Raw genomic sequence first — 24,967 nt, forward strand, 5'->3', positions numbered from 1 at the left:
CGTGTGCAGCTGACAGGCTGCCACGGCCTCCTCACAGACCTCCACTGGCTATAGGCCTGGACCACCAAGTCCACCCCACCCCCAGTGCTGACCCTCTGGGCCCCTTCACTGCTGCAGTGCCGAGCCGGGACTGTCCCCCATTCCCACTTACTCCTCCACACCTGGCCATGGCAGCGGTAACAATGAGGCAGAGAATTTAAGTTGCTCTAAATGGACCCCCACAACTCTAGGGCAGATCTAAATCCAAAGGGAGGACCTGCGCTCAGACCCACTCTGCCTGCCAACCCAGCTCATTCTCCAAGAGCGTCCTGGTGTCTTAGCAAACAGGGACTCAGGAGGCAACTGCTTTTTCCCTGCTCTTTTGCTGGTGACTCTCAGACACCCCTCCATCAGGTATAGGGGTACACTGACCCACCAGACCAGGCTAGAGGAGCTGCACAGGAAAGGGCGTCACCATCCATGTGCTGGGAAAACCATACAGAGCAGAGAGCAATGGCCTGCAGACGGTGTCCACAGTCTGTCCATCCATCCCTGGTCACCACACTGCAACCCGGACTCTCCTGCCCCCGCCCCGGCAGCTAATCCATCTCCAAGTCACCACAGCTCCTTCCTCCAAGAGATCTGCTTTGGATCTGTTCCCTTCTCCTCCTTGATGCACCTACCTGTGCAGACAGCCACTGGGGCAGGGTGCACCTTCCCTCCTCCCACTCAGTCCTGGGGTAACCACCGGTAGCCAGACTGGGGCAGGGACTCCGTGGGAGACACCTCGGGGAACACACCCCGAAAGCTCTGGCCCTCTCGGCGCGGCTTTTACTCTTCCCAGCCTCCTGCCTGGCCCGGGCCGTACTTCAACAGAGGAGTCCGCCTCCCTGCCTGCACTGTCCCCCGCGAGGTGTGGGGTGGGGGTGGGGGTGGGGGGGTGCTGCACAGGCTCCCGCTCGGCACCCGAACCTCACCTGCCCGGCCCTGGCCTGCGAGTCGCCCCCTGGCCTCCCCTCAACGAGCCCCCTTCGTGCCCCTGCACCTGCTGCTCCCTCACCGGGCGCCTCCTTCCCCTCGGGTCTTGGTCTGGCGCAGTGCCCCCTCCTCCTCCGGGGTGCTTGCCCTTTCGCAACTTCTCTTCTATCCGGTCTTTCGCTCCCCACTGCGATGGCAGCACTGCCCCTGTCCACGCTCAGGGCCAACGACCGCGTGGGCACTCCGCACCTCTCCTGCCCAGCTCTCTGGGCAGCTGGCGCCCCGCGAGACCCCACAGTCCGCAGCCAGAGGCCACACAGCCCTCAGCACCCCCGCACTGCCCCCGTCGGGCCGCGCACTGTCCCGCACTGCCCCGCCCCGCCCCCGCCCTGCCCCGCACCGTCCCCTCCGGTCCCCGCACTGCCCCCGCCGGCCCCCGCCAGCCACCGCACTGTCCCCGCCGCCCACCTCACCGCCCCCGCCGCCCCGCGCGCTGGAGCGGGAACCCGGGCTGCTAGTCCAGTGCGCACGCGCAACGGGGGGGCGGGGCCGCCGCTGCGTTAACCCCCTCGGCGCCGGCCCGGAGCCGCCCGCCCTGCGCGGCCCTCCCGCCCCCAGCAGTCGGCCGGCCCCCTGCGGCACGCAGCCGGCCCAGGGTCGCCCCAGATCCCCGCCTCGCGGGGGAGACAGAAGACGAGGCCCCGACGCGGCCCGTCGGGAACGGCCGGGGCCCTTTAACACTCCCTTCGCTCCCTCCATTGGCTGAGGCGGTCACGTCATCGCCGCGCGCCGGAGAGCAGCGCCTTCCCGCTCCCTAATCCTGACGCCAGAGCGGCGCCGGCCTTCGAGGCTGAGGAGAGCGGGCGGAGGTGGCGGCGGCGGGAAGATGTAAGTTGGGGGAATCCGACCCCATCCGAGCTCCGGGGGCCGCCCGCAAGGCTCGGCGGGGCGCGTGGTGGAGCCGGCCCGCCCCTCGGCCTCTTGGTAGGGACGGCGGCCCGGCGGCGCGACAGCGGGCGCGAGAAGAAAGAGTGTGGCCCGGGGCTGGCGGAGTGGGAGGCGCCGAGGCCGCGGCCCGGAAGTGGTCGGGGCCGCGGCGGGCGGAAGGGCGCTCACGTCGGCCCCCTCCCCCTGCGGCGGCCCCGGCAAGGCCCGCGGGATTCGGAGCCGCCCTCGGGCCGGCCCTGGGCTGGGAGTTGCGGGCGCCGGCGGACGGGGGCGGCGTGGGTGGAGTTGCCCCGTGGGGGGCCCGGGAGGCGCGGGGACCGCGCCGCTGCCGCGCGGGCGGGCGGGCCGCCCCACGAGGGGGGCGCGGGAAGGAAGGGAGGCCGCGGCCCTTCTTGGCTGTCGCATGACTTGTGCCAAAAACGTGCTTTTTAAGTGGGGAAGGTGCCCCGAGGACGGGGCCGAACGCCATCTGCTCGAGGTGTGACTAACTGTTCTCTCTCTCTCTGGCTGTTGGACGCGCACCTGTCCGGAGGATGGGGGAGGTAACCCAGGTCCTGTGCCGCGACCCGAACTTGTGTGGACAGAGCGCCGCGGGCTCTGCTCCCCAGGCCCGGCCGCGCCCGCAGCGCTTAGAGTCCGGGGCTTCGGGTGGTGCTGGTGGTCGGAGGGCCCTGGGGTGGGGCCCGGGGGTGCGCCCTGCCGTGGGTGCTGCCCCGGCAGGCGGGCGGCCCGGCCTGGGCCTGAGCCTGAGCCTGGGCCCGGGCCTGGGCCGGGTGGAGGTGTTGGAGAGGTCTGGCGCCCGCGGGGGAGTAAGTGTATCACGGGTGGGTCTTCACTGCCTGTACGTTGGAGAGATGGTATTGGGGGCGTGGGGTGTCAATACTTGGCTGGATCCCTCGTTAACCTCCTTGTGTAACGGGGCTGCTGGAGTGCTTGAGGACGTGCCGGCAGCTCACGCTCTTCTCCTGGGACAGGGCCGCCCTGGGTGATCCTCTTAACGGGCCGTCCAGCATTCAGGAGATCGTGTGGGCCTTTGGGAAACAAGAGTTTATGTAGGGGAAAGCCTGCACACGGGGAGGAGCACCCCTGTCTTGTAACATGAGCGGGCATTTAATTGAGCCCTAACTAGATGCCAAGTTTCCTTCCATGTGAGTAAACTGGGTTGGTGATCTTGGTAACTACGGAGGTGTAGGAGCTGTATCCCCCAAAACGCTGATGAGAGGTGGAGACTCAGAACAGCTGTGGGACTTAGCCCCGGTCCCAAAGCAGAGCTTGGAATCAGACAGGCAGGCTGACTCCAGATTCCTGCCCACTGGACCGTACTTCCTGGTTGTCCAAGGCCACTGACTCCATCCAGTGCTGCTTGCTTACTACCTTACTGTTCCAAGGCAAAACGTCTTAAAAGATTGTACCAGCCTGGAGAGGAGCCTCAAAGGTGACACCCTGCTTGCTTCTGCTCTAATTTGATTGTCCAAAGCTGGCCTCCTTTCTTGAGTCACGACATTCATTTAGCATTTTGCACACCCCTTCACATGTGAGAACAGGATCCCGGGTGGTTGCCATGTCGATGTTACTGACAGGCTGTTGAAGATGAGACAGGAGGAGTTGACACCACCATTCTGCAATCTTCGCTTGCAGCTCAAGCAAATTGTAGAAAAACCTCCCTGGAAAAAATGAAGGTCGCGAGTCCCCCAGGAGACCAGGCACATGATGGTTTGGTGGTTACACTGACCACTCACAACTCATGCTGTGGTGCGGGCACTTGGTGAGACCCTTAGGAGCAGTGCCCTCCAGTTCCAGTGAATACCCGCATAACCACCACGTAGAACCTACAAGTTACATTTCTGCCATATTTGCTTTGTCATAGAACAGATCGCCCATCCACGTTTTTTGTTGCATTTTGAAGTAAATAGCAGGCTTTGGTGTACTTTCCCCATGACGCTTCCATGTGCATATCATTAATTAAAGTTCAGCATTTGCAATGATTGCTTTCTAACTTAACTATTTTACTACTTTTTCAGTGTTCTTATGGGACATTTTATCTGTTTGCATTTGGGTGTTAATGTTTAGATGCTGGTACTTGTCACTTTTGAAATGGTTTTTGATTCTAGTCATGGTATGTTCGATGTATCCTACAAAGAAATTGCAGCAGTAAAACCTGAGATCTAATCACACCAGTGATCCTATCAGGAGAGCCACACTTGACTCTTCTGTTCTGCATGCAAATGTGGTGTTGTAACATTTCTAAGGGAATGGTAAAGGGCTTATCAAACTTAGGAGTGAAAAACAGGTATTGTACCACCTGTAAAAGAACAGTGACAGGCACTACCACCCTTTCCTTAAGGAAAAAACAACAAGGTGAGGTGAAGGTCTACCTGTGGGGGCAAGACCCTCCCTGAGGAAATGGAGGAGATCCCATATGTTCCTGGCTTTGTGGACGCTCGCTGCTTACTGTGTTCCTTGCCATCTTGTGTGCTCACCTTTTGACTGCAAAGTAGATTTGTTGCCTTGCCAACTCGTTCACTCTGTAAATCCTTTTATCTTGTTATTAGGCTGCACTTTGGCGTAAATTGCAATCGATTAGGGATCGTTTCTCAGACTCGAGTTAGAAGTGAGAGTTCAGATAAGTGAGGCCACCATTGCTGCTTTGAACACCTCAGAAGGGGAGAATGGATTTATCAGGAGTGAAAAAGAAGAGCTTGCTAGGAGTCAAAGAAAATAATAAAAAGTCCAGCACTAGGTAATCCTTCTGTCAGATTTTTCTAGTGCTACTTTGGGGGTGCTCATTACTAGGGACCCTCAGCAAGGGGAAGAATGGAAATGACTTACGTTCTACAGTGACGTGTCTTAAGCCACAGATCATTTTGCTCTGTGATCACCTGGGATCTCTATAGCCCTTTGGATCCCCTCTTTTGGGTAGTTTTGTTTTAGGGTTTGGTCAGAGGGGCATGCGATCTCACACTCTTCCTCACCATCCAGGGCTCCTTCTCCTACCAAACGCAAAGACCGTTCTGATGAGAAGTCCAAGGATCGTTCTAAAGATAAAGGGGCCACCAAGGAGTCAAGTGAGAAGGATCGTGGCAGGGATAAAACTCGGAAGAGGCGCAGCGCTTCCAGTGGTAGCAGCAGCACCAGGTGGGACCCGGCAGGACAGAGCACCCCTGAGCACCCGAGAGGGCTTCTCTTCTGTGGCCACGCCCCTTTCCCTTCCCAGGGAGCTGGCAGGGTGCTCTGTGGTCTTCGTAATTTACCAACATACTCTGAGGTGGTTCATCAAGGCCTGGATTATGGCAGAGTGGTTTGAGTTTGCTCTGGTTACATATGGAAGATGGTGTTGAGGTGTTTTCTGGAGATGTTAAAGACTGGGACATCTTGGGGTATAAGTTTCTCTCGAGTGTTTTTTTGTTTAGAGTTGTGATTGGATTGCTCTAGCCTAAAGCTTATTTTTCCCTCAGTTGAAAACCAGCCCGAGTCCCTGGGTAGCTACCATCCAGGCAGGGCTGGTGCTTCTGGTTTGCCAGACTCTGTGCCTCCCAGTAGGTGAGGCTCCTGTATGGCTAGGAGGTGGCTCTTTCCTGTCACTGCACAGTGTGATTTTCTGTCCCTACCTGGGGTTTCAGCTGGGCAGGAGTGGGGCCCTCCGAGGAGGGGAGACATTGAAGCTTGGAAATGGGAGGACATTTACCTCTTGGGAATAGGAGCAAGTATGGGCTCATGTGTGGGAAGAAATACTCTCGTGCACTGTTGCCCCTGACCTCACCGTCTCATTTGTCAGGTCCCGGTCCAGCTCTACCTCCAGCTCAGGCTCCAGCACCAGCACAGGCTCCAGCAGTGGCTCCAGCTCTTCCTCAGCCTCTAGCCGCTCAGGAAGTTCCAGCACATCTCGCAGTTCCAGCTCCAGCAGCTCCTCTGGCTCACCCAGTCCTTCTAGGCGTAGGCATGACAACAGGAGGCGTTCCCGCTCCAAGTAAGCTCCTTTCCAGCACCTCTTCTCAACTCAGGAGTGCCTTGGTTGGGAAGGGATTGCCCTCAAAACTTGTGAATTATCTGGGAAACTAAGTTCACAAATGGGGGACGATAAAGTTATTCTTGTTACTATAGAAGTAGATCTAAAAAGGAGTCTTTCTATTTTAGTAGGATTTCTGAAGCAGAGCTAATATGAAATACATGAACTGGTAGGGGAAGGCTTCCTTATAAAAACTATCTTAGTAGCAATTAGCAGCCCCACTAAAAAATTTTGACAGAAATTGATTGTTTCTGGTGTTTTGTTTCTTCAATCAGATCCAAACCACCCAAAAGAGATGAAAAGGAAAGGAAAAGGCGGAGTCCTTCCCCTAAACCCACCAAAGTACACATCGGGAGGCTCACCAGGAATGTGACCAAGGTGAGGGATCCTGGATCTGTCCAGTGGGCAGTGGGATATGTCTATTCTACATATGTTTTAAATGGAAAACTAGAGAAGCAGGCCTCAGCCTCAGGTGAACTGAGGGCATAGGCTTTCCAGGGCCTGACCAGAGCGTTTGTCAAGGGGAGCAGTAACTCCCTCAGGGTGACCCTGTGTGAGAAACTTAACCCCAGGTGCCAAGGCTATTGATGTGTCGTGCATTTTCAGTTCCCACATGGGTAGTTGTGAGTATGCATCAGAGTGACCTGTCTTTGCTCTAGGACCACATCATGGAGATATTCTCCACCTATGGGAAGATTAAAATGATTGACATGCCTGTAGAAAGGATGCACCCCCATCTGTCTAAAGGCTATGCATACGTGGAGTTTGAGAATCCAGATGAAGCCGAGAAGGCACTGAAGCACATGGATGGAGGTGAGTGACCTTGCCAGCCCTCTCTGAGCTCCCTTCTCTATTCCCTATGCAGGACAAGCTACCTGCCACACATAGGGAACTTTAGAACTGATTTCCAACCTGGCTGCACATCACAGTCTCCCTGGAGCTCTTAGGATTCTGGTTCTTAACCAGTGGAGGTGTGTGTGTGTATCAAAAACAAGTTTTATGGGACACTATTCTTGGAAAAAGATCAGCAAATATGAATATATTAGCATTTCTAGAATTTCCTAATCTTTGAAAGTTTAAGGATTAAATGAAGAGTTTTTGTCTTATTTTTACAAAGAATACATTATGAGTATGAACGATGAAGCATTTGGCTTTTATATGGGAGTGTTTCCTTTAATTCTCTCTGAGAGTCATTTTCTGTTGTGCTAACATTTCATCATTTTTAGGATTACTTTCCTGAATTCACACATTTTAACCCATTTCCCTAAAGTTTGTATCTTAACTGTTTGTGACATTTATAGCTGTTCTACATTGAGCAGATGGTATTAATAACAGTTGAACACTTGTGAATAGTTTTGGATGGCCAGTTCTGGTTTTGTCTTCATGTCAGTGTTTTCAGGAGCTTAGAATTTGTCACTGCGCCAGCTCGCTGCAGTAGTAATCTAGACAGACGAGGCCAAAAGCCAGGACTGCCCAAAGCACAGTGTGAGCTGCTAGGCCACAAAGGAGAGTCTGAACACCAGAACCTATTATGCACTTAAAAAATAGTGCAGCGGGGATCCCTGGGTGGCTCAGTGGTTTAGCGCCTACTTTTTCGGCCCAGGGCGTGATCCTGGAGTCCTGGGTTCGAGTTCTGCATCAGGCTCCCTGAATGGAGCCTCCTTCTCCCTCTGCCTGTGTCTCTGCCTTTCTCTCTCTCTTTCTGTGTGTTTCTCATGAATAAATAAATGCAATCTTTAAAAAAAAAAAAAAATAGTGCAGCAGTTTGAGTAGTTGCCCTTGAGCCCTGATGGAGCTCAGATACTAGGAAAATTTCCTACCCACTAGGCTAACACTCTTTCAATCTACTTAAATCGCTTTGAAGTCTTATAGAAGTTCAGCATCAACCGTGGCCCATCAGGCTGCACACAGCCCTTTTTTTTTTTTTTCTCTTTTTTTAAGGATTGTATTTATTCATGAGAGTTAGAGAGAGAGGCTGAGACAGAGGGAGAAGCAGGCCCCATGCCGGGAGCTCAGTGCGGGACTTGATCCCGGGACCCCAGGATCATGACCTGAGCCAAAGGCAGACACTCAACCGCTGAGCCACCCAGGGGTTCCTGCACACAGCATCTCTTGACCTTAGGAATCACACTTTCATTTTAGAGACCTTCAGTCATGCATCTCTGAGAGTTAGAGCACTTGCTAAAAATTCAAGAACACTTGGGGGTATCCAGGGTGTACATTCCTATACATATTTCACACTTACTAAGATTGTAGTAGGACCTATGTGTGTGTCCACATATGGTGCTGCATACCATCGAATGGGATAGCTCCATGTTATCTCCAGAAGGGAAGTGGAAGGGCCTAGCCCTTCCAGGCACCTGGCCAAAAGATAGATTTGTTCTCATGCTCTATGGTCAGTGCCCCTGAGATTGCTAATTTGGGCTGGCTTTGGCAGTGGGCCCGGGGCGGGGGCGGGGGGACCTTAGGCTGCATTTATTTGTCTTTTGAGTATATTCTGAACACAGGTCTGTGTGCCCAAATTATCCCCTCAATACCTTTGCTATTGCCTTGAGGGTATGAATTGAGCAGATAAAAGAACCCTCCACCCTTTGGGGGCACACAAGGGCTGTGGTTGGTCCCCTGAGCAGTCCCTGGACTGGCGTTGGGCTGCATGCTACCCCGGCACTCCTAGGTCTGCACCTTGCCTTTCTTTGCTCTTTTCCTGAGGCCCTGAAGATTCCTCAGGCCTCCATCCTGAGTTGCCTTACCTCACTACTCTCATTCTGTTGTATTTACACATCTGGTTTTTTGGTCTGAAGCACTTTTTCCAAACTCTTCAGACAGAATTGACACCTGAACCTTGTTTTATTTTTTTCCCCCACTCCAGAAGCCTTTCTTCCTCCTGAGCCATGATGTAATCATAGCTCACCCACCACCCAGCTTTAATGACTTGGTGGCCAAGTCACAGTGGACACTGCCCTCCTGGGGACCCCTCCACCACACCCTGAGACTGCCTTCTGGTCACCTGGGAGGTACCAGGTGAGGGCCTTTGACAGGAGAGAAAGGACCAGGCTTCCTGCTTAGAGGCCTCTTCCAGAGCGGTCCCTCTGGACTTCTTAAATTTCATCCTCAGCTCAATCCTGCGAAACCCCCAAAATGTCCCCACTCCTCTTGTCTGGCCCTTCCCATTGTTCTAGAAGAGGCAGCTCAGGGTCAGTGCACAGCCCTTTCCCTCATTGGGTGGATTCAGGTGTTCACTTAAAGGCCACTTCCTGGAAGTAGTGCATCAGGTGCCCCATGCAGCGAGATGGGGTTCCCTCTGAGGTTTCATGCTCCCCTGCAGATTTCCTGATGAAACTTCCAGTAGTAATAATTACATCAGTATTTCTGTGAGCAGCTTAGTTCTAATTCTACTCCTGTCTGTCTTGCTTACCACGGCAGGCCTGCATCTGGCATGGGCTAACCTAGGGTAGATGCTTATCAGATATTTTGTGACTTGATCCTGTTTCAACAGGACAAATTGATGGCCAGGAGATCACTGCCACCGCTGTGCTGGCCCCCTGGCCTAGGCCGCCCCCCAGGCGATTCAGCCCTCCCAGGAGAATGCTGCCACCACCTCCCATGTGGCGCCGGTCACCCCCACGGATGAGAAGAAGGTAGGTCAGTTTGGAATCCCATAGGGGACTGCTTTGGGCCAGCGTGGATTTGTTTCATTTACACAGTGTGAGGGTGATGACTCTGGAACCCTACCCATTCCTGCCCCCCACATGCTGCATGGAGGGAAAGGGAAGCAGGACAGCAATATTGGCACCAGCGGCTCAGGCTCTTCCTCCCAGCTGGGGAACAAGCCGGGTTGCTGCTGGGGGGCGGGGCAAGCAGAAGGTGCGCCCAGCAGGTTATACCAGTATTCCCTGGAGTGTGGGCCCTGTAAGAGCAAGGGTACAAGTTCCCCTTCTCCTTCCTAGCTAAAAAGACAGAACAGATGGGGCATGTGGCTGGCTCAGTGGGAGGAACATGGGAAGCTTGATTTTGGGTTTGTGGGTTCAAGCCCCACATTGGGTATGGAGATTACATAAATATAAATCAATCAATCAATCTTAAACGCGCAAAGGAAGGGTCAGGAGAGGAGGTTGAGGGATCCCTGGGTGGCGCAGTGGTTTGGCGCCTGCCTTTTGCCCAGGGTGCGATCTGGAGACCGGGGATCGAGTCCCACGTCGGGCTCCCGGTGCATGGAGCCTGCTTCTCCCTCTGCCTGTGTCTCTGCCTCTCTCTCTCTCTCTCTCTCTGTGTGACTATCATAAAAAAAAAAAAAAAAAAAAAAAATTTAGGAGAGGAGGTTGAGTCCGAGTCCCTTGGCAGAGGCCAGAGCCTTGCCTTCCTGTTGAGCTGCCCTTTCCATAGTCCTCAGAAAACGGGTCCCCACAACAGACGTCTTTTCCTTCCCAAGGGCTCCGTGTGTCGGTGCCATCCTCACAGCATTGAGGGTGAAACTGTCCAGGATTGTTCCCTCAAGAAGCCAGCTTTGCCCCTGCTATCCGGGACATGGGGCTGTGTCAAGGATGTGGGCCTCGGTGTCTGATGTGCTCTTTCCTCTTCCCACAGGTCGCGCTCCCCAAGGCGCAGGTCCCCCGTGCGCCGGCGATCTCGCTCCCCTGGCCGCCGCCGCCACAGGAGCCGCTCCAGCTCCAACTCCTCCCGATAAGGAGAGCCCTGGAGCTCTGCGCCCTGTAACTTCCACCCCATTCGCTACAGTTTTGTCACTTCTCTAGCCAGAGGGAGGGTTGGTAGGGAAAAAATTCCTCACTCAGGGCAGGCTTCGAAGGCAGCAACTGAGATGTTTCCTCTGAGGGCAAGGTTCCAGAGGAGTGTTCGTGGTTTGGGGCTGTGCTGTAAGAAAGCCCTCCCAATTTCCTGGCTAGAAAGCTCCCACATTTCCAGTTCTTAAGAGAGTACATCCAGCCCATCCATTGGCAAAGCCAGCGGGGACCAAGCAGGGCTCCAGGTGGCAGTGTGGCCCCAGCCCAGGAGTCATTTCCACAGATGACTGGGGCCAGTTAGGCCCTTGCCTGTTGGTCTGCAGGGTCCCTGAGGAAAGGGTGCACGTCCGTGCCGCTGCTGTTCCTGCTCACCTGGCCCTGCTGCCCTGCTTGGGTCCTCTTCCAACACCTCTGCGCAAACAGCCCAAGAATTATCATTAGTTACCAAGAATTACCCAGAATGGTTCTGTTTCTACGTGTACTCATGCACGCACATCCACACCCCACGTCTCCCTCTGAAATTGGTGAGAAAATTGAGAGCCGGCTCTGCAGGGTCTTCACAGGCCCCTGCTGCAGTGTCATGGCAGTCTTGCAGGTTACCTTGGCAACGTGTACATTACTTTTTTTTTTGGCATTGTACAGTCAGTACTATAAATTTGTTGTTTTGAGTTTTGTAACTTGTAGCATTTTAGGTGCCGTTGTGTTTGTACTTTGTTGTGTAGAGTGAAGGGACTGTTGAATAAACAGGATTAGAATGCAGATCGAGTACCGGCTTCACTGCCCCTTTCTTATTCTTGGCCCCAAAGATACCTTCAGTTACGAGGGAATTAAAAATGCACAATTGCATTTTAGTTCATTCCCAGAGTCACGTCCAAAATCTCTGAGCTGTGGGAGCAGCAGGCCAGCCCCTGGAGTGCTGGGGCACTGCGGACTCGGGGTGCTCCCAGCAGCCTCAGGTTGGCCTAGCCACTCCGTGGCCGGGGTTTGCCGCTGCTGCTAGGGAGCCCTGAAAAGGCTCCTTTGCTGCCTCAGACCTGCTTCCTGCCGCAGGGGAGCCATGGGAACCCATAAGGCGCTAAAGTGTCGCAGGCCCTAAACTTTGTCCTTACTGCTTCAGGCGTTGAGGCTCCCAGAGCGAGGACCGGCCCACCCGGCGGCTCGGAGGCTTCCTGCTCCTCCCTAGCGGCGGGCGGGGCGCCTGGGCTTCCTGGGTACCCTGTCCCTCACTTTGCAGGGTGCAGCACATAAACCCCGCCTTCCTCGTGCTCCCCGGAGGAGCTGGCGCTGCCGTGCTGCCGGGCTACCCCCCGGGCCCCGAGGCTGCGGGCGGCAGGGCGTGGCAAGCCGCCCCGGGCCCTCCGGTGGCCGCGGACTCCCGCAGAGGCCCCGCCGCGCCACCTGATGTGAGCCTTGCTGGCCCACGGGGCGGCCGCCAGCCACCCACTCCCACCCTCACTCACCCCACCCTCCCCGCCCGGGCCTCCGGACCTTCAAGGCGGCGCCGCTGCCGAGTGGGGCGGGGCTGCGGGCGCCGGGCCCTGGGAGGAGCGGGTTGGCGGGGCAGGGCCCGGGCGGGCAGAGCGGGCCGCGACCCCCACGGGCCAGGTCAAGATGGCGCTGGCGGCGGGAGCGCGCGTGCAGGCCCGTGCCCTGCTGCGACCCTGTGCGTGCCCGGGGCGGGGGCCGGGGGCGGGGGCCGGGGGCGGGGGCGGGGGCCGGGCCCCGGGGCTCACCGGCCTCGCGCTGTGGTTCGCAGGGTCCCGGGTGCTCAGCGCGGCCCCGGGGCGGACGCCGGCGGCGGGAGGCGGCGGGCCCGGCGCGCGCTGCTTCGGGAGCCCGCGGGTGCTGGTGGAGCCGGATCCGGCGGCAGGTAAGCGCCCCCCGCGCCCCCCGCGCCCGCACTCCCGTCCCGGGCTCCGCAGAAACCAAGCCCGAACCACCCCGTCCGGACCATTTCTGCCGCACTCGAAGCTGGGGGTCTCCAGCCTAGGCGGTTCAACGGCGGGTTTTCCCGGGTTATTTTACGTTTTTAAGATTTACCTGCGCCTGTTAGAGGGCGCGCTCGGGGCTGGGGAGCAGAGAGGGGAAGCCCAGACAGGCCCCGCGGAGCACGGAGCTGACCGGGCGCCACCCAAGCCCCCGATCGCGACGCAGCTGAAACCAGGAGCGAGCCCTGAAGCGGCGGCCCTCCCAGCTTATTACGAAGATTAAAATGTTTCAATTTGTAACGTCTGAGGGGGTATTGCTCTTTTATCCAAACGATTAAATTTGGAAATAGAAAATAATTGCAACTATTTTGGAATGTTTTACTTTGTTTTAATACTTCAAAGTGGCACAGAACCTAGCAGATACCTAATAAAGCCGGGAGTCCAGGTGGAATCACTCCTAACCCACCCCCAACTCCCATCAAACATTCTCTTAAAACTCTGCAAAGGGGAGAGAACCCGGGTGGCTGAGTCAGTTGAGTGTGTGCCTTGGGGCTGGGATCGTGATCCGGACTGGGATTAGGATCTGCGTACCCTGGGGCTGGAGCTCCCACCCACCTGGCTCCCTGCTCCCTCTGCTTGTCCCTCCTCCTCCCCCTGCTTGTGCACTCTCCCTCTCTCAAACAAATAAATAAATGATCTTTAAAACAAACAAACAACAAAAAAACGAAAACTGCAAAGGTGACAGAAAAGGTAGAAAAAGCACTGTTGAAAGAAAAACCTGTTTCCTCTACTTAAGAGAGCCCCCAAGCTGGGGCAAGACTTGCGGTCAGCCCATGACCAGGCCTTAGGGCGCGCTGACCCAGCTGACCCTCGGCCTCCTGGCCAGGGCCTCCTGCAGTGCTTGGTGGAACACAGGCTGCAGCCCCAGCCCTCCTCCCCACCCAGACACCCGAGTCTGCCTGCCCTGTGACATCCAGGCTCACCCAAAGTCCTCTTTATATTTTAAAGATTTTATTTATTTAAGAGAGAGAGAGATGGAGGGAGCACAAGCAGGGAGGTGGGTGGAGGGGGCAGAGGAGAGGGAGCAGCAGACTCCTGGCTGTGCAGGGAGCCCAACACGGGGCTCCAAGCCAGGACCCCCGGGATCATGACCTGAGCCGGAAGCAGACGCTTCACCAAGGGAGCCACTCAGGTGCCCCCAGATCCTCTTTCTTAACTCGTTTTCTTTTTTTTAAAGATTTTATTTATTTATTCATGAGAGAGAGAGAGAGAGGCAGAGACACAGGCAGAGGGAGAAGCAGGCTCCACGAAGGGAGCCCCATGTGGGACTCGATCCCAAGTCTCCAGGATCACGCCTGGGGCTGAAGGCAGGCACCAAACCACAGAGCCGCCCAGGCTGCCCCTTAACTCATTTTCAACTTTGGTCTTTACCTTTCCCCCAGTGCCCTTGATTCCTCTGGATTTCTGTAGCTATCCAGTCAGCTTCAGGGCACCCATGGCTCAGTTGGTAAGCGCCCAAGTCTCAATTTCAGCTCAGGTGGTGATGTCAGGGTCCTGTGATCCAGCCCTGAGTCAGGCCCTGCACTAGGCTCCACTGGGCTGGATTGTCTCCCTCTGCCCCTCCCCGGCCCTCCTCATCTCCCCACACCCCTGCCGGCACTCATGGACACTCTCAAAAACAGGAAAAAAAAATCCAGTTGGCCTCAGAAACTTCACTCTGAACCAAGTTCAGAAGCTTACTCCTGGAAATACTGATTGCTTCTTACACGTACGGAAACGTCCCTGGAGCCAGTGAAGAAGTACTTTCTCATAAATCAGAATTCTCAAAAGCCTTCAGGACTGTTGTCACTCCTAGAGAATTGTGTTCACCATCGGAGATTTCTAAGGTCCTGACCAGAGAACTGTAACCTCCGTGAGCGGTGGCATTTCTGAAGCGATCAGGGTCTGTCCTCGGGCAGTGAGACGAAGCGGCCCCTGCCACCCGCCAGCGCTGCACCGCCTACCGGCTGGCCTGCCCCACTGCTTCCCCGCCGCTGGCAGGATGAACAAGTAGATGGTGGAGTTTCTGGACATCAGAGCGCCGAGGTTTGGAGCCTCTGTCCTCACCCAGGTGTGAGCCAGAGTGCACCTATGGAGGTCCTTGCACATCGCTCACTCGCTCCTCGAGAAACTGGGGACATTTCCTGCTCCCCTGGGGACAGAGGACTTGCATTTGGGAGAAAGGATCAACAAAAATGTAGGCACGACTGTAATTCACAAGAGCCAAGAGGTGGAACCGAGGCAAGTGTCCATCAGCAAGTGAACAGACGCACAGGACATGGTCCGCACACATGCACACATCCTTTGACCCTAAGAGGGACAGAACGATGTCCCAGCCTGCAGCGCGGGGCAGCCCTGAGAACATGACGCTCTGTGAAAGAAGCCAGACTCGAAAGGTCGCAGGTGGGATGCTTGATTCCTGTGAAGTGTCCACAATAGACACAGAAAGGAGACCCCTGGTTGCCAGAGGCCGGGGATGGGTGGTAACTGCTGGTGGGCACAGGCTCCTCTAGAACAGACCTGCTCTGCAACTAGACCATGGTGCAGGGAGAAGCAGGCTCCCCGCCGGGACCCGGGGTCATGACCTGAGCTGAAGGCAGGGTGTGCCTGGTTCTTATTTTCAATGCAAGTGAGATTCACCTAATGTCAATTAGCTATTTAAAAGTTCAGGGACACCTGGGGGCGTCGGGCCTCCGTGCTTGAAGCCTGCTTCTCCCCCTGCCTGTGTCTCTGCCTTTCTCTGTGTGTCTCTCATGAATAAATAAAAATCTTTAAAGAAAAGAAAACCAGAGGGATCCCTGGGTGGCGCAGTGGTTTGGCGCCTGCCTTTGGCCCAGGGCGCGATTCTGGAGACTCGGGATCGAATCCCACGTCGGGCTCCCTGCATGGAGCCTGCTTCTTCTTCTGCCTGTGTCTCTGCCTCTCTCTCTCTCTCTGTGACTATCATGAATAAATAAATAAAATCTTTAAAAAAAAAAAAAAGAAAAAGAAAACAAGAGCCATGTATCCGGCAGTGGCGAGGCTGACTGGGGACGCTCTCCCAGCACCCGACGGGGTGCGAGTGCTCACCTCTTCATTTTCACACTAGGAATGGCTGTGATGAAGCTCAGGAAACCCCCGGTGAACAGCCTCAGCCTAGAGCTTCTGACCGAGCTGGTCATCAGCCTGGAGAAGCTGGAGAATGACAAAAGCTTCCAGGGCGTCATCATCACGTCGGTGGGTACTCTTAGCTCCCCGGGTCAGGGTCACAGGAAAGCCGCTGTGATGTCCAAGTCCACCCCAGGCACGGTCGGCACTTCCGTGGTGGAGAAGAACCAGACAGGCCCAGATGTAGGTGCCACCACAAGAGGCTCCCCGGGGCCCTGGTCCTGGGCGTGGTCCAAGGGGGACCCCTGTGGTGCCAGCATGCTCTGTCCCCGGCTGCTTCCCAGGCCTGATTCCAGGGAGCCTCCGCGCTCCGCAGTCCAGGCCAGGACGCAGGTGAGGGCAGCTGGCGCTTGTGGGGGTATCCTCGAGCCGCCCTGATGGATGGAGGGAAGTCCACAGGATATCCAACTGGCACTGGATTCCGGGGGTACCCTCCCCACAGAGGGCCACTGGGTGCCTTCCCTGGGGGCCGGCGACGGTGCTCCTGCTGAGGCCGTGCTCTCGTTCCCGCCTCCGCCTCCGCCTCCGCCTCCGGGAGCAAATGCTGGTTAATGGCTTCTGTATTGTTGTTGCGGCCCTGGAGGGTGGGACTGGGTATGAGCCTGGGGGGCTGGTCCTCGGAGCCTGGGCTGGTTTCAACACCCAGACCCACGGGACGGGGGCCTCCCGTGCTCCTGCCTGCCTCCAGCGGACTTTGCCAGGCACTGGGGTTGCCAAGAGAGGAAATAGCTAAGACCGGGCCAGGGAGATGCGGTGTGGACGTGACCTAACGGGCCTTCTGTTGGGCCAGGAAGAGCACTGGGGTCACCTTTCAGGGTAGAAGGAGCCTCAGCAGGAATGTCCCCCATCTAAGTGCCTCCGCATCATAGGCCAGCGGGAACGGCTTGGTTCTGCCATTATTAAAGGCGGGTGGTCTTAGCTCCCCCGCCCAGGCTGCGAGGGTCCGCTGGGCGAGCGCCCGCCTTTCCTGAAGCCTTGCTTGCCCCCGGTGTGGCCTGGTGTGGTCCCAGCTCTGAACTCTCTTGGGCGGGTCCCACGCACGCACCCAATGAGTCCTGGGAAGCTGGGGTCTGCAGGGCGGAGCGAGCCCTGTGCGGGAGTGGGTTTTCATGCTGCTCGCGGTGTGGACCAGGGTGGCAGTCGTGGCTGAACTGCCGGGTCGCCGCTGCCTGGGAACTTTCTGTTCCAGATAGTTCCTGAAAACACCTGATTGAGGATGTTGCTTGGTAGCGTGACGCTTTCTTTGTTGTGCTCTGAAAACGAGTGAGCCCTGACGACAGGAGCCTCTGTCCCTCCACGCAGTGAGGGTAGCCCGCTGCCTCCCCGGCTTCGGAGCTGCGCGGCCCCCGGGGCAGGGGGTGGCGGCCTCTGTCCCTGGGCGGCCCACATCCTCCGCAGGACTGTCCCCCCCCATAGACGTGTCACCCTGTGTTCCTGGCTGTGAGCCTATTGTATACGGGCACGAGGCCCGCCTGCTGGGTCAGCCAATGATGCGGGTGTCACGGAGACACGTGGCAGAGGGCCACGAAGCAGGGCTCCCGGCAGCAGCGGTGCATTCTCTCCTGGGGCCCCCTTGCTCTTCCAGCCGCTGGGGGTCCCAGCGCCCCTGCTGCCTCCTTCCAGGACGCCCCTGCTCTCCTGCGCACGGGCCTCCACACCTGCGTGGACTGAGTCCTGCACGGCGGGAGGGGTGGGGCGGCGTCTTCTTCCCAGACACGGTCTGGCCCACCGCGGACGTGTTGCTGAGGGTCACAAGCCACACCCCTGCCACTCCGTGTGGCAGCCTGTCCCCCGCCAGGCCTCCGAGCCCCTCTGCCAGGACAGCACCCGGAGGCCCGCACAGAGCCCTGTGTCTACGGGGCGGGGGGGGGGGGGGTGACCCCGCCTTTCCCTTTTTGCTGCTGCAGAGAAGGAACAGAGGCCAGGGGTCCCTGCTCCGATGCCACCGCCTCTGCAGTGCCCGTGGGCTCCCTGGGCCCCGGGGATGCACTGTGACGGGGCCCCTGGCTCCTTGGCTCCCCCAGGACTCCCCCGGGATCTTCTCAGCCGGCCTGGACCTGATGGAGATGTGTGGGAGGGACCCCGCGCACTATGCCGAGTACTGGAAGGCCGTGCAGGAGCTGTGGCTCCGCTTGTACCTGTCCCACCTGGTGCTCATATGCGCTGTCAACGTGAGTGTTCCGTCCCCGATCCTGAGCCGCCCCGCTGACTCGCCAGGGCCGGCGCCAGGGGCTCAGGTGTGCAGCAGGGAGCTCACCGGGACAGACCAGTGTGACCTGGTGACGTGGGGAGGGGCCGGCCCAGCAGGGGGCCCGTGGGGGGCTCAGGAGGGGCTGAGGACGGAGATGGGTCCCGTCACACGTGACGCATCACGGCGTTTCAGCTAAATACTTGTTTGGCTTTTAGCATCCAGGCAAAAGCCGTGGAAAGGTGGCTTGCTGGGACGGGCGGGTTCTGGGCAGAGAGGCCGGGCCTGCGAGGGCCATGCCCATGGGCAACCCCGTGCCGGCAGACGGGGCGGGCAGGGCACCTCGGAGGAGGGCCACGGGCGCACCTGGGAGCTCACCCCCCCCCCCGCGGGCCCTTCCCGGGGACCTGGCTCTGGAAGACCCTTAGGGGCCCCCAGGCAGCCCTCTCCCCTGCAGGGAGCCAGCCCCGCGGGGGGCTGCCTGTTGGCCCTCAGCTGTGACTACCGGATCCTGGCTGACAACCCCAAATACACCATCGGGCTGAACGAGACTCAGCTGGGCATCGTCGCCCCCTTCTGGTAAGGCTGGGGGCTGCACCCGCGCCCACTGCACCCTGGGCCTGCCCAGCCCCTGGGAGCCCAGCCCCTGCGTGTGTTCCAGGTTCGCAGACACCCTGGTCAACACCATCGGGCACCGCGCTGCGGAGCGCGCCCTGCAGCTGGGGCTGCTCTTCCCGCCCGCCGAGGCCCTCCAGGTGGGCATCGTGGACCAGGTGGTGCCCGAAGACCAAGTGCAGAGCACGGCCCGGTCGGTGATGGCCCAGTGGCTAGCCGTTCCAGGTGAGAAGCCCGGGGCTGGGGGCCCGCGGCAGCTGTGGGTACTGCAGGGCCAGCAGAGCCACCGCCCACCACAGCCTGACGCTCCCCATGAGACCAGAGGGTATTCACGCCAGCGTGCTGTGTGCAAGTCACAACCGTGCCATTTCCAACAGCAGGCTGCCTTAGTGCTGGGGCCGCCGTAGCGGAGTACCACAGGGTCAGGGGTGCTGGTATGGCAGGGCCGTGCTCTCCCCAGAGGCTCTAGGAGAGGCTTCTCCCCGCCTCCCCTCTTCCTCTTGTTAGGACACTCCTTGTGGGTTTAGGGCCCACCCTAAATCTAACATGACCCCCTCCTAACTTCATCCACAGACACCCTAGGTTAGGACTTGCGTGTATCTCTGGGTCTGGGAGGCTCCATTTTTCAAGCCACTGATGATTAGAAACAGGCCGCGTGCCTGTCTACAGACCTGGGGCTGGTTCTATCAACCGTAATAGAGACCAGGGACCAGCCGACCATCGACCATCGCTAAGGGCAGGTAGATTTTCGGCTTTGTGGGTCACTTCAGCCTCAGCCACACTGTGGTGCTAGAGCACCAAGGCAGCCAGTGGCAATGGGAACCAGCGAGTGTGTCTGTTCAATAAAACAGGGCCACTGAAACTTAAATTTCATATAATTGTCACGTGTCACACAATGTCCTTTTTTTCAATTATATAACAGTGTGAAACCCATTCTTAGTTCACAGGCCGTGGGGGGCAGGGCTTGCAGACCTGAGTGTGCTGTGAAGGGGCACATAGTGACCTGGAAAATATCCTCCGTGATAAAGTTGAATGAAAATAACAGGGGAAAAAAAAAAAAAAAAAAAGAAAATAACAGGGGAGTAAAAGGCAATTTTCAGTATCATTGTGTTTCTAAAAGAAATTGGTAGACAGTGGGGAACGGGTGATTTTCAACTTGTTTACTTATAGAGTCTAAGTTTCCTACCACATTCCTGCTGGAACTCCCTCGGGAAGGTGGGGAGTGATGCCACCATCTCGGTGGGCTTTCATTCACGGACACTTTTCTGTAGGCCACGCCCGGCAGCTGACCAAGAACCTGATGCGCAAGGCCACAGCCGACCGCCTGCTCAAGCAGCGCGACGCGGACATCCAGAACTTTGTCAGCTTCATCTCCAGGGACTCCATCCAGAAGTCCCTGCATGTGTACATAGAAAAGCTCCAAAAGAAAAAAGTCTAAGTGCTGGGCTGTGCACATGGCCTTGTGGCCGTACATGCCTGTCTGCGGCCCTGATTATGAGATTTTATTTTATTTTATTTTATTTTATTTTTTTTTTGATTATGAGATTTTAAACAAGGTATTTTCCAATTTAAAAAGACTTTCAGGGATCCCTGGGTGGCGCAGCGGTTTGGCGCCTGCCTTTGGCCCAGGGCGCGATCCTGGAGACCCGGGATCGAATCCCACATCGGGCTCCCGGTGCATGGAGCCTGCTTCTCCCTCTGCCTGTGTCTCTGCCTCTCTCTCTCTCTGTGACTATCATGAATAAATAAATAAAATCTTAAAAAAATAAAAATAAAAAATAAAAAAAAATAAAAAGACTTTCAGCGACGCCTGGGTGGCTCAGGGGTTGAGTGTCTGCCTTTGGCTCAGGGCGTGACCCTGGGGTCCTGGGATCGAGTCCCACTCCCCCTTGAGGAGCCTGCTTCTCCCTCTGCCTGTGTCTTTGCCTCTCCGTATCTCTCATGAATAAATAGAATCTTTAAAATCAATAAATAAATACATGCATACATAAAAGTACTTTCAGCTCTTCATTCCACTGATCTCCTTAGAAGGCCCTGTTCCCTGGAGCCAGTGTCCCTGGGCCCCCTGCCCCCCACCCCCAGCACCTGTTCTGCCTGGCAAGTGGGCAGGGCCTCAATTTGGGAATCCTGAACCAGCAGGCCAGGCCGTTCTGGAGCCTGGTGACAGTCACCACTGAGTGCCCCCTTTGCCAAAGCAGAAGTGGGAATAAAGCCATTGCATTATCACATCCCTAGCTACCCAGCTCCTGACTACTGGGGGCGCACCCCCAGGTCGTGGGCCTGTGGCCCACACAGGACCTCCCCCCCCCCCACCAGAGCCAGAGCAAAGCCCTTTGGCTGCTACATCTGCCCCTTGAGGCACTTCAGAGACGGGGGGGGGGGGGGGAAGGCAGTACTGGAGAGGCCGTCTTTGCTGCACAAGCCACAGACTTACTTACTGAAAGTCATACCAGAAAACTCATCCAGACGCTTGAAACAAAGGTTTTTCCTCCATACGGTCCAGACCAATTCCCAGACCCACCAAATGGAGATGGTTCCGAAACCAGGAACCCCCCTGGGCCCCTGTCAGCTACACCCTGAACCCCATGCTGTCTCTGAGCAGCCCTTGCCCAGCCCTCCTGAGAAGGGACCTACTGAGGGTGGCACCATAGAAGGGGCCTGCCCCCTACACTGCTCGGCAGGAAGGACACTTGATACACACAAGTGCCTGCCTGCAGGATGCAGGAATCAGGGTGCAAGAGGGACCTCAGGGACTGGGGGCTGGCCTTACGCGTCACCACTACCTGCGTATTTATCCCCCACTGCACTCAGCACAAGTTCTTGGAAGCATTCAGTTTGCACAAAGAACGCAACAAACTTCCACTAGCAAGCGTGGGAGCAGCGTTCCAGATCCAGGCTGGTCTGGAGGTAGGCAGTTCCCAGCAGGCTGTGAAATGGGCAGGCAGGCCAGCCCTGTGGCTTCCCCGACTGCTCTGCAGGACCAAAGTTCACACCTCAGAGGGACTGAGTCCTAAGAGAGGGCACGGACGCCTTAAAGCCAACCAGTGTGTGGTCCCGCGGCTCGTGTTTATTGAGCACCGCCGTGTTCCCGGCGCTCTGCAGGGTGCTCCTCACCATCTTGTGAGGTAGATACAGTAGCCCATTTCGCAGATGGGCAAACCGAGTGGTCCCTGTGATGTTTCCCTGGCCACTTGTCCAGCCAGCCCTGCCCTGCGGCCTTGCCGGGGGCGGCCACCCAGAAGGAGCCCTGTGGGGCTGTTCCTCCTGGCTGGAATACCCAGGCAGGGGCCCTGACCAGGCCTCGGAGGTTCTCAGCGGGACTTCAGGGTCACCTCCACGGGAAAGTGGTCACTGATGGCGAGGGCCTGCAGGGACAGACGGTGGCACCTGAGTGGCCCAGCTGGGCAGCCTGTCGCCCCTCAGCTCCACCCCCTCACCGCTTGCACTGTGGGCACCCCCAGGCCTCCCAGGGATGGAGCCCACAGGGCCTCTCCAAACTGCTGTGCAGCCTGCAGGTGGACTGGGAACCCCACCGGGGAAGAGGTAAAGGGCATCTCCTGTCATCCCAGAAGATCCTTTCAGCCAGAACCAAGCCTCAAAGAACCCCTCTCCGCAAGCGCTGGCGGGGGGTGGAGGGGGGGTGGGAGGGGCGAGCCCCGACTCACCCCCCCTCAATGTGCCTCAGCCCCCACCCCCACCCTCCACCCTCCTCGCCTGAGCCTGGTCCAGGCCGAACTCCTCCTGGAAGTCGTGCACAGCGGCCGACTGCGGCTTGAGGCTCTTGCGCAGGTGGGCCCCGCACGCCACGATGCGGTCGTAGGCGCAGTCCGAGTTGCCCACGGTGGTGTCGGCGCTATCGGGGATGAGCCACTTGAACACCTCGCTGCTGCGGAGGCGGATGGATGGCCAGTCGCGCGCCCGCACGTAGTTACAGTCGGCATTGAAGTCGCCCAGGAACAGCAAGTCCTGCAGGGGGGGCCACAGAGCCGGGGCTCAGCCGCTTGACGGCTGCACGAGCACCCTGCACGCGCGCACCCTCCCCCACCCCTGCACGCGGGCACCACCACCCCAGCACAAGCGCACCAACACCCAGCAAAGGCGCACCCTCCCCAACACGAGTGCACTATCCCCCAGCAAGACCACACCCTCCCCAACACGAGCACACACCTCCAGCATGAGCACACCCCCCAGCACGAGCGCACTCCCCAAGTACGACCGCACCCCCAAGCATGACCACACACACACACCCCCGCCGCACGAGTGCACCCTCTCCAGCACGACCGCACCCCCCCAGCACAAGCACACCACCCCCAGCACGACCGCACCCAAGCACGACCGCACACCCCCACAGGAGCACAGCCCCCCAGCAGGAGCACACCGTCCCCAGCACGCGGGCACCCCCGCAAGCATGACCACACCCCCCAGCACGAGTGCACCCTCTCCACAAGTGCACCCTCTCCAGCAAGTACACACATCCCCAGCACAAGCACACCCTCCCCAGCAGGAGCGCACCCCCCCAGCACAAGTGCATTTACACCCCGCAAGCGCTCCCCTCCCCACCCCCAGCACGGGCGCAGGGGACGGGGCGGGGCGTGGCTTACGTCCGTGCCCCACTTGTCGATCACGTCCAGGTACACGTCGTAGAGAGCATCGATCTCCGCCACGGCCTGGTGCGGCGCTGCGTGCAGAGGAATGAGCACCAACTCCCTGGCGGCTGCGGGAGGCGCGGGTCAGAGGCGGGGCAGCGGGGCGGCGGGGCGGCGGGGCGGCGGGGCGGGGGCGAGGGCAGTGGGCTCACCGGAGCCTGGCGCGGAGAACTTGACCACGAAAGGTTCCCGGCTGAAGAAGTCCCCCGGATCCGGGTACTGGTACGTGTCCAGGACCGACACGGCGTCCTTCCTGAGGAACAGAGTCGGTGGGCGCGCTGGACCGGCCCCACCCCCACCCCCGTGGCCCCGGCCCCGCCCTCACCTGTAGACGAACAGATACATTTCCTTGTACTGGTCCCGACCCAGGGGCTCGCTGCTCACGAAGCTGTACTCGTGTCTGGACACACTGCGGGCACACCGGCCAGGCCTGGGTCAAGGCGACAGGCGGCCCGAGTCCCCGCCAGCGCCCCAATGCTGGGCCCTGCCCCTCCCCCTCGCCGCCCCCGCACCTGTTGATCTGCTCCAAGAGCGCAGACACAGCGCTCAGGTCCGGGTCTCGCACCTCCTGCACCAGCGTGATATCATAGCCAGCCAGGATCTGGGGGCGAGGCCGGCAGGTGCAGGGTCACGCGGGGCGGATCCACCAGCGAAGCCCAGCCGTGGCCCCGCCCCCGGCCCAGGCCTACTTGCGCAATGATGCCGCCGCAGGCCGGGTCCAGCACCTTGCTATCGCCAAAGCTCTGGATGTTGAAGGCTCCGATGCGCAGCGCCGCGGCCCCGGTGGCCCCCAGGGCCCAGAGCGCGGCGAGGAGGACCGGGGGCCCACCCATGGCGCAGAGCCCGTGGCTCGGAGGGCCGGACACGCTCCTGATTGCAGACCTGGAGCCAGACACACCGTGCTACCCCTCTGCGCCCCACCCCTCTGACCAAGACCTTGGTTCGGAGATCCAAGGCGCATCCTTCCCAGTGTCTCCATCTCCCTGGTGGTGCACTAGGCTTACCATGGCCCTTGTGCTCCGTGGGGAAACTGAGGCCCAAATACAGGGACCCCATCCCTTCCAGGCCCCAGACTCACCTGGGATGTGGATGTCCCGGTATCTGAGGCCCAGGATCAGGTCAGAGATCCAGGCTGGGGGTGTGTCTGTGGCACGAGACAGACTCTTCGGGCTTGGTCCGGCAGCAGCCCGGGCGCCAGGGCATGGGCGGTATTTGAGGCCCTCGTCCGGGGAGGGGCTGTACTGCTCTGGCCCCACCCCCTGGCAAAGGTGGATGCTGGGACTCCCGGTTCCAGGTCCCAGGGAGAGCCTGGGGCCACGGAGGCAGGGGATCCACTCTGAGCCTGAGCTGGCGCCCTCAAGCCCGGCAGAACCACGACTCCAATGACCCTGTCAGGCTGCCCAAACTGCATCAGGACTGGATAAAAAGGCCAGCCATCTGAGGTCCGAGCCTTATCCTTGTCCCTACCCCTATCCCCACCTCCCCAAACTAGGTCATCCAGAATTGCCCTTCCCCAGGGACACCCCGTGTTCCATAAAGACCAGCCCCCTTCCGGTGGCTCTGCTGCTGCTTCTCCCTCACGGTGTCACCGCAGAGTAAAAGGCTGAGGGTCCTGGGCCAAGTGGAGGCTGTGAGGCAGCGCCCCCTTCCCCCCACCTCCGTGGGCCTGGGGAAGCTGGGGTCACAGCTCCAGCTGGGCAGGGCAGCGGCGGCAAGCTGCCTGTCCACATGCCAGAGACGCCCACACAGCGCAG

General features: G+C 58.4%; 3 protein-coding genes across 8 annotated transcripts; 2 read left to right on the top strand and 1 right to left on the bottom strand.

Annotated features, from left to right (window-relative positions):
* Window positions 1-1,688: 1,688 nt before the first annotated feature.
* On the top strand, window positions 1,689-11,415 carry RNPS1 (RNA binding protein with serine rich domain 1). 4 transcript variants are annotated; one of them, XM_025416913.3, is made up of 8 exons: window positions 1,689-1,845; window positions 4,458-4,645; window positions 4,885-5,040; window positions 5,681-5,872; window positions 6,187-6,289; window positions 6,571-6,724; window positions 9,408-9,549; window positions 10,496-11,415. In XM_025416913.3, the coding sequence occupies exons 2-8, from the start codon at window positions 4,575-4,577 to the stop codon at window positions 10,593-10,595; spliced, it is 918 nt and encodes a 305-aa protein (XP_025272698.1). In that variant the 5' UTR covers window positions 1,689-1,845; window positions 4,458-4,574; the 3' UTR covers window positions 10,596-11,415. The 4 variants fall into 4 exon arrangements, with proteins under 4 accessions (XP_025272698.1, XP_025272701.1, XP_025272699.1 ...); XM_025416914.3 differs by lacking the exon at window positions 1,689-1,845 and adding an exon at window positions 2,240-2,383; XM_035717411.2 differs by lacking the exon at window positions 1,689-1,845 and adding an exon at window positions 2,429-2,447.
* Window positions 11,416-12,198: 783 nt separating this feature from the next.
* On the top strand, window positions 12,199-20,563 carry ECI1 (enoyl-CoA delta isomerase 1). Of its 2 annotated transcripts, XM_049111490.1 has the most exons (7): window positions 12,199-12,313; window positions 12,407-12,520; window positions 15,706-15,833; window positions 17,789-17,935; window positions 18,410-18,531; window positions 18,614-18,792; window positions 19,839-20,563. In XM_049111490.1, the coding sequence occupies exons 1-7, from the start codon at window positions 12,262-12,264 to the stop codon at window positions 20,003-20,005; spliced, it is 909 nt and encodes a 302-aa protein (XP_048967447.1). In that variant the 5' UTR covers window positions 12,199-12,261; the 3' UTR covers window positions 20,006-20,563. The 2 variants fall into 2 exon arrangements, with proteins under 2 accessions (XP_048967447.1, XP_048967448.1); XM_049111491.1 differs by lacking the exons at window positions 12,199-12,313; window positions 12,407-12,520 and adding an exon at window positions 14,966-15,020.
* A 1,051-nt stretch (window positions 20,564-21,614) lies between these two features.
* Window positions 21,615-24,928, bottom strand: DNASE1L2 (deoxyribonuclease 1 like 2). 2 transcript variants are annotated; one of them, XM_035717421.2, is made up of 8 exons: window positions 24,292-24,928; window positions 23,903-24,095; window positions 23,726-23,814; window positions 23,539-23,622; window positions 23,366-23,466; window positions 23,169-23,245; window positions 22,282-22,533; window positions 21,615-21,932 (listed from the first exon to the last, which is right to left on the bottom strand). In XM_035717421.2, exons 2-8 carry the CDS (start codon window positions 24,044-24,046, stop codon window positions 21,879-21,881), a joined length of 801 nt encoding a protein of 266 aa, XP_035573314.1. In that variant the 5' UTR covers window positions 24,047-24,095; window positions 24,292-24,928; the 3' UTR covers window positions 21,615-21,878. The 2 variants fall into 2 exon arrangements, with proteins under 2 accessions (XP_035573314.1, XP_035573313.1); XM_035717420.2 differs by having other exon boundaries at window positions 23,169-23,281.
* Between the last annotated feature and the right edge of the window lie 39 nt (window positions 24,929-24,967).

The sequence above is a fragment of the Canis lupus genome, chromosome 6, assembly GCF_003254725.2.
Source record: "Canis lupus dingo isolate Sandy chromosome 6, ASM325472v2, whole genome shotgun sequence".
NCBI classification, from domain to species: domain Eukaryota; kingdom Metazoa; phylum Chordata; class Mammalia; order Carnivora; family Canidae; genus Canis; species Canis lupus.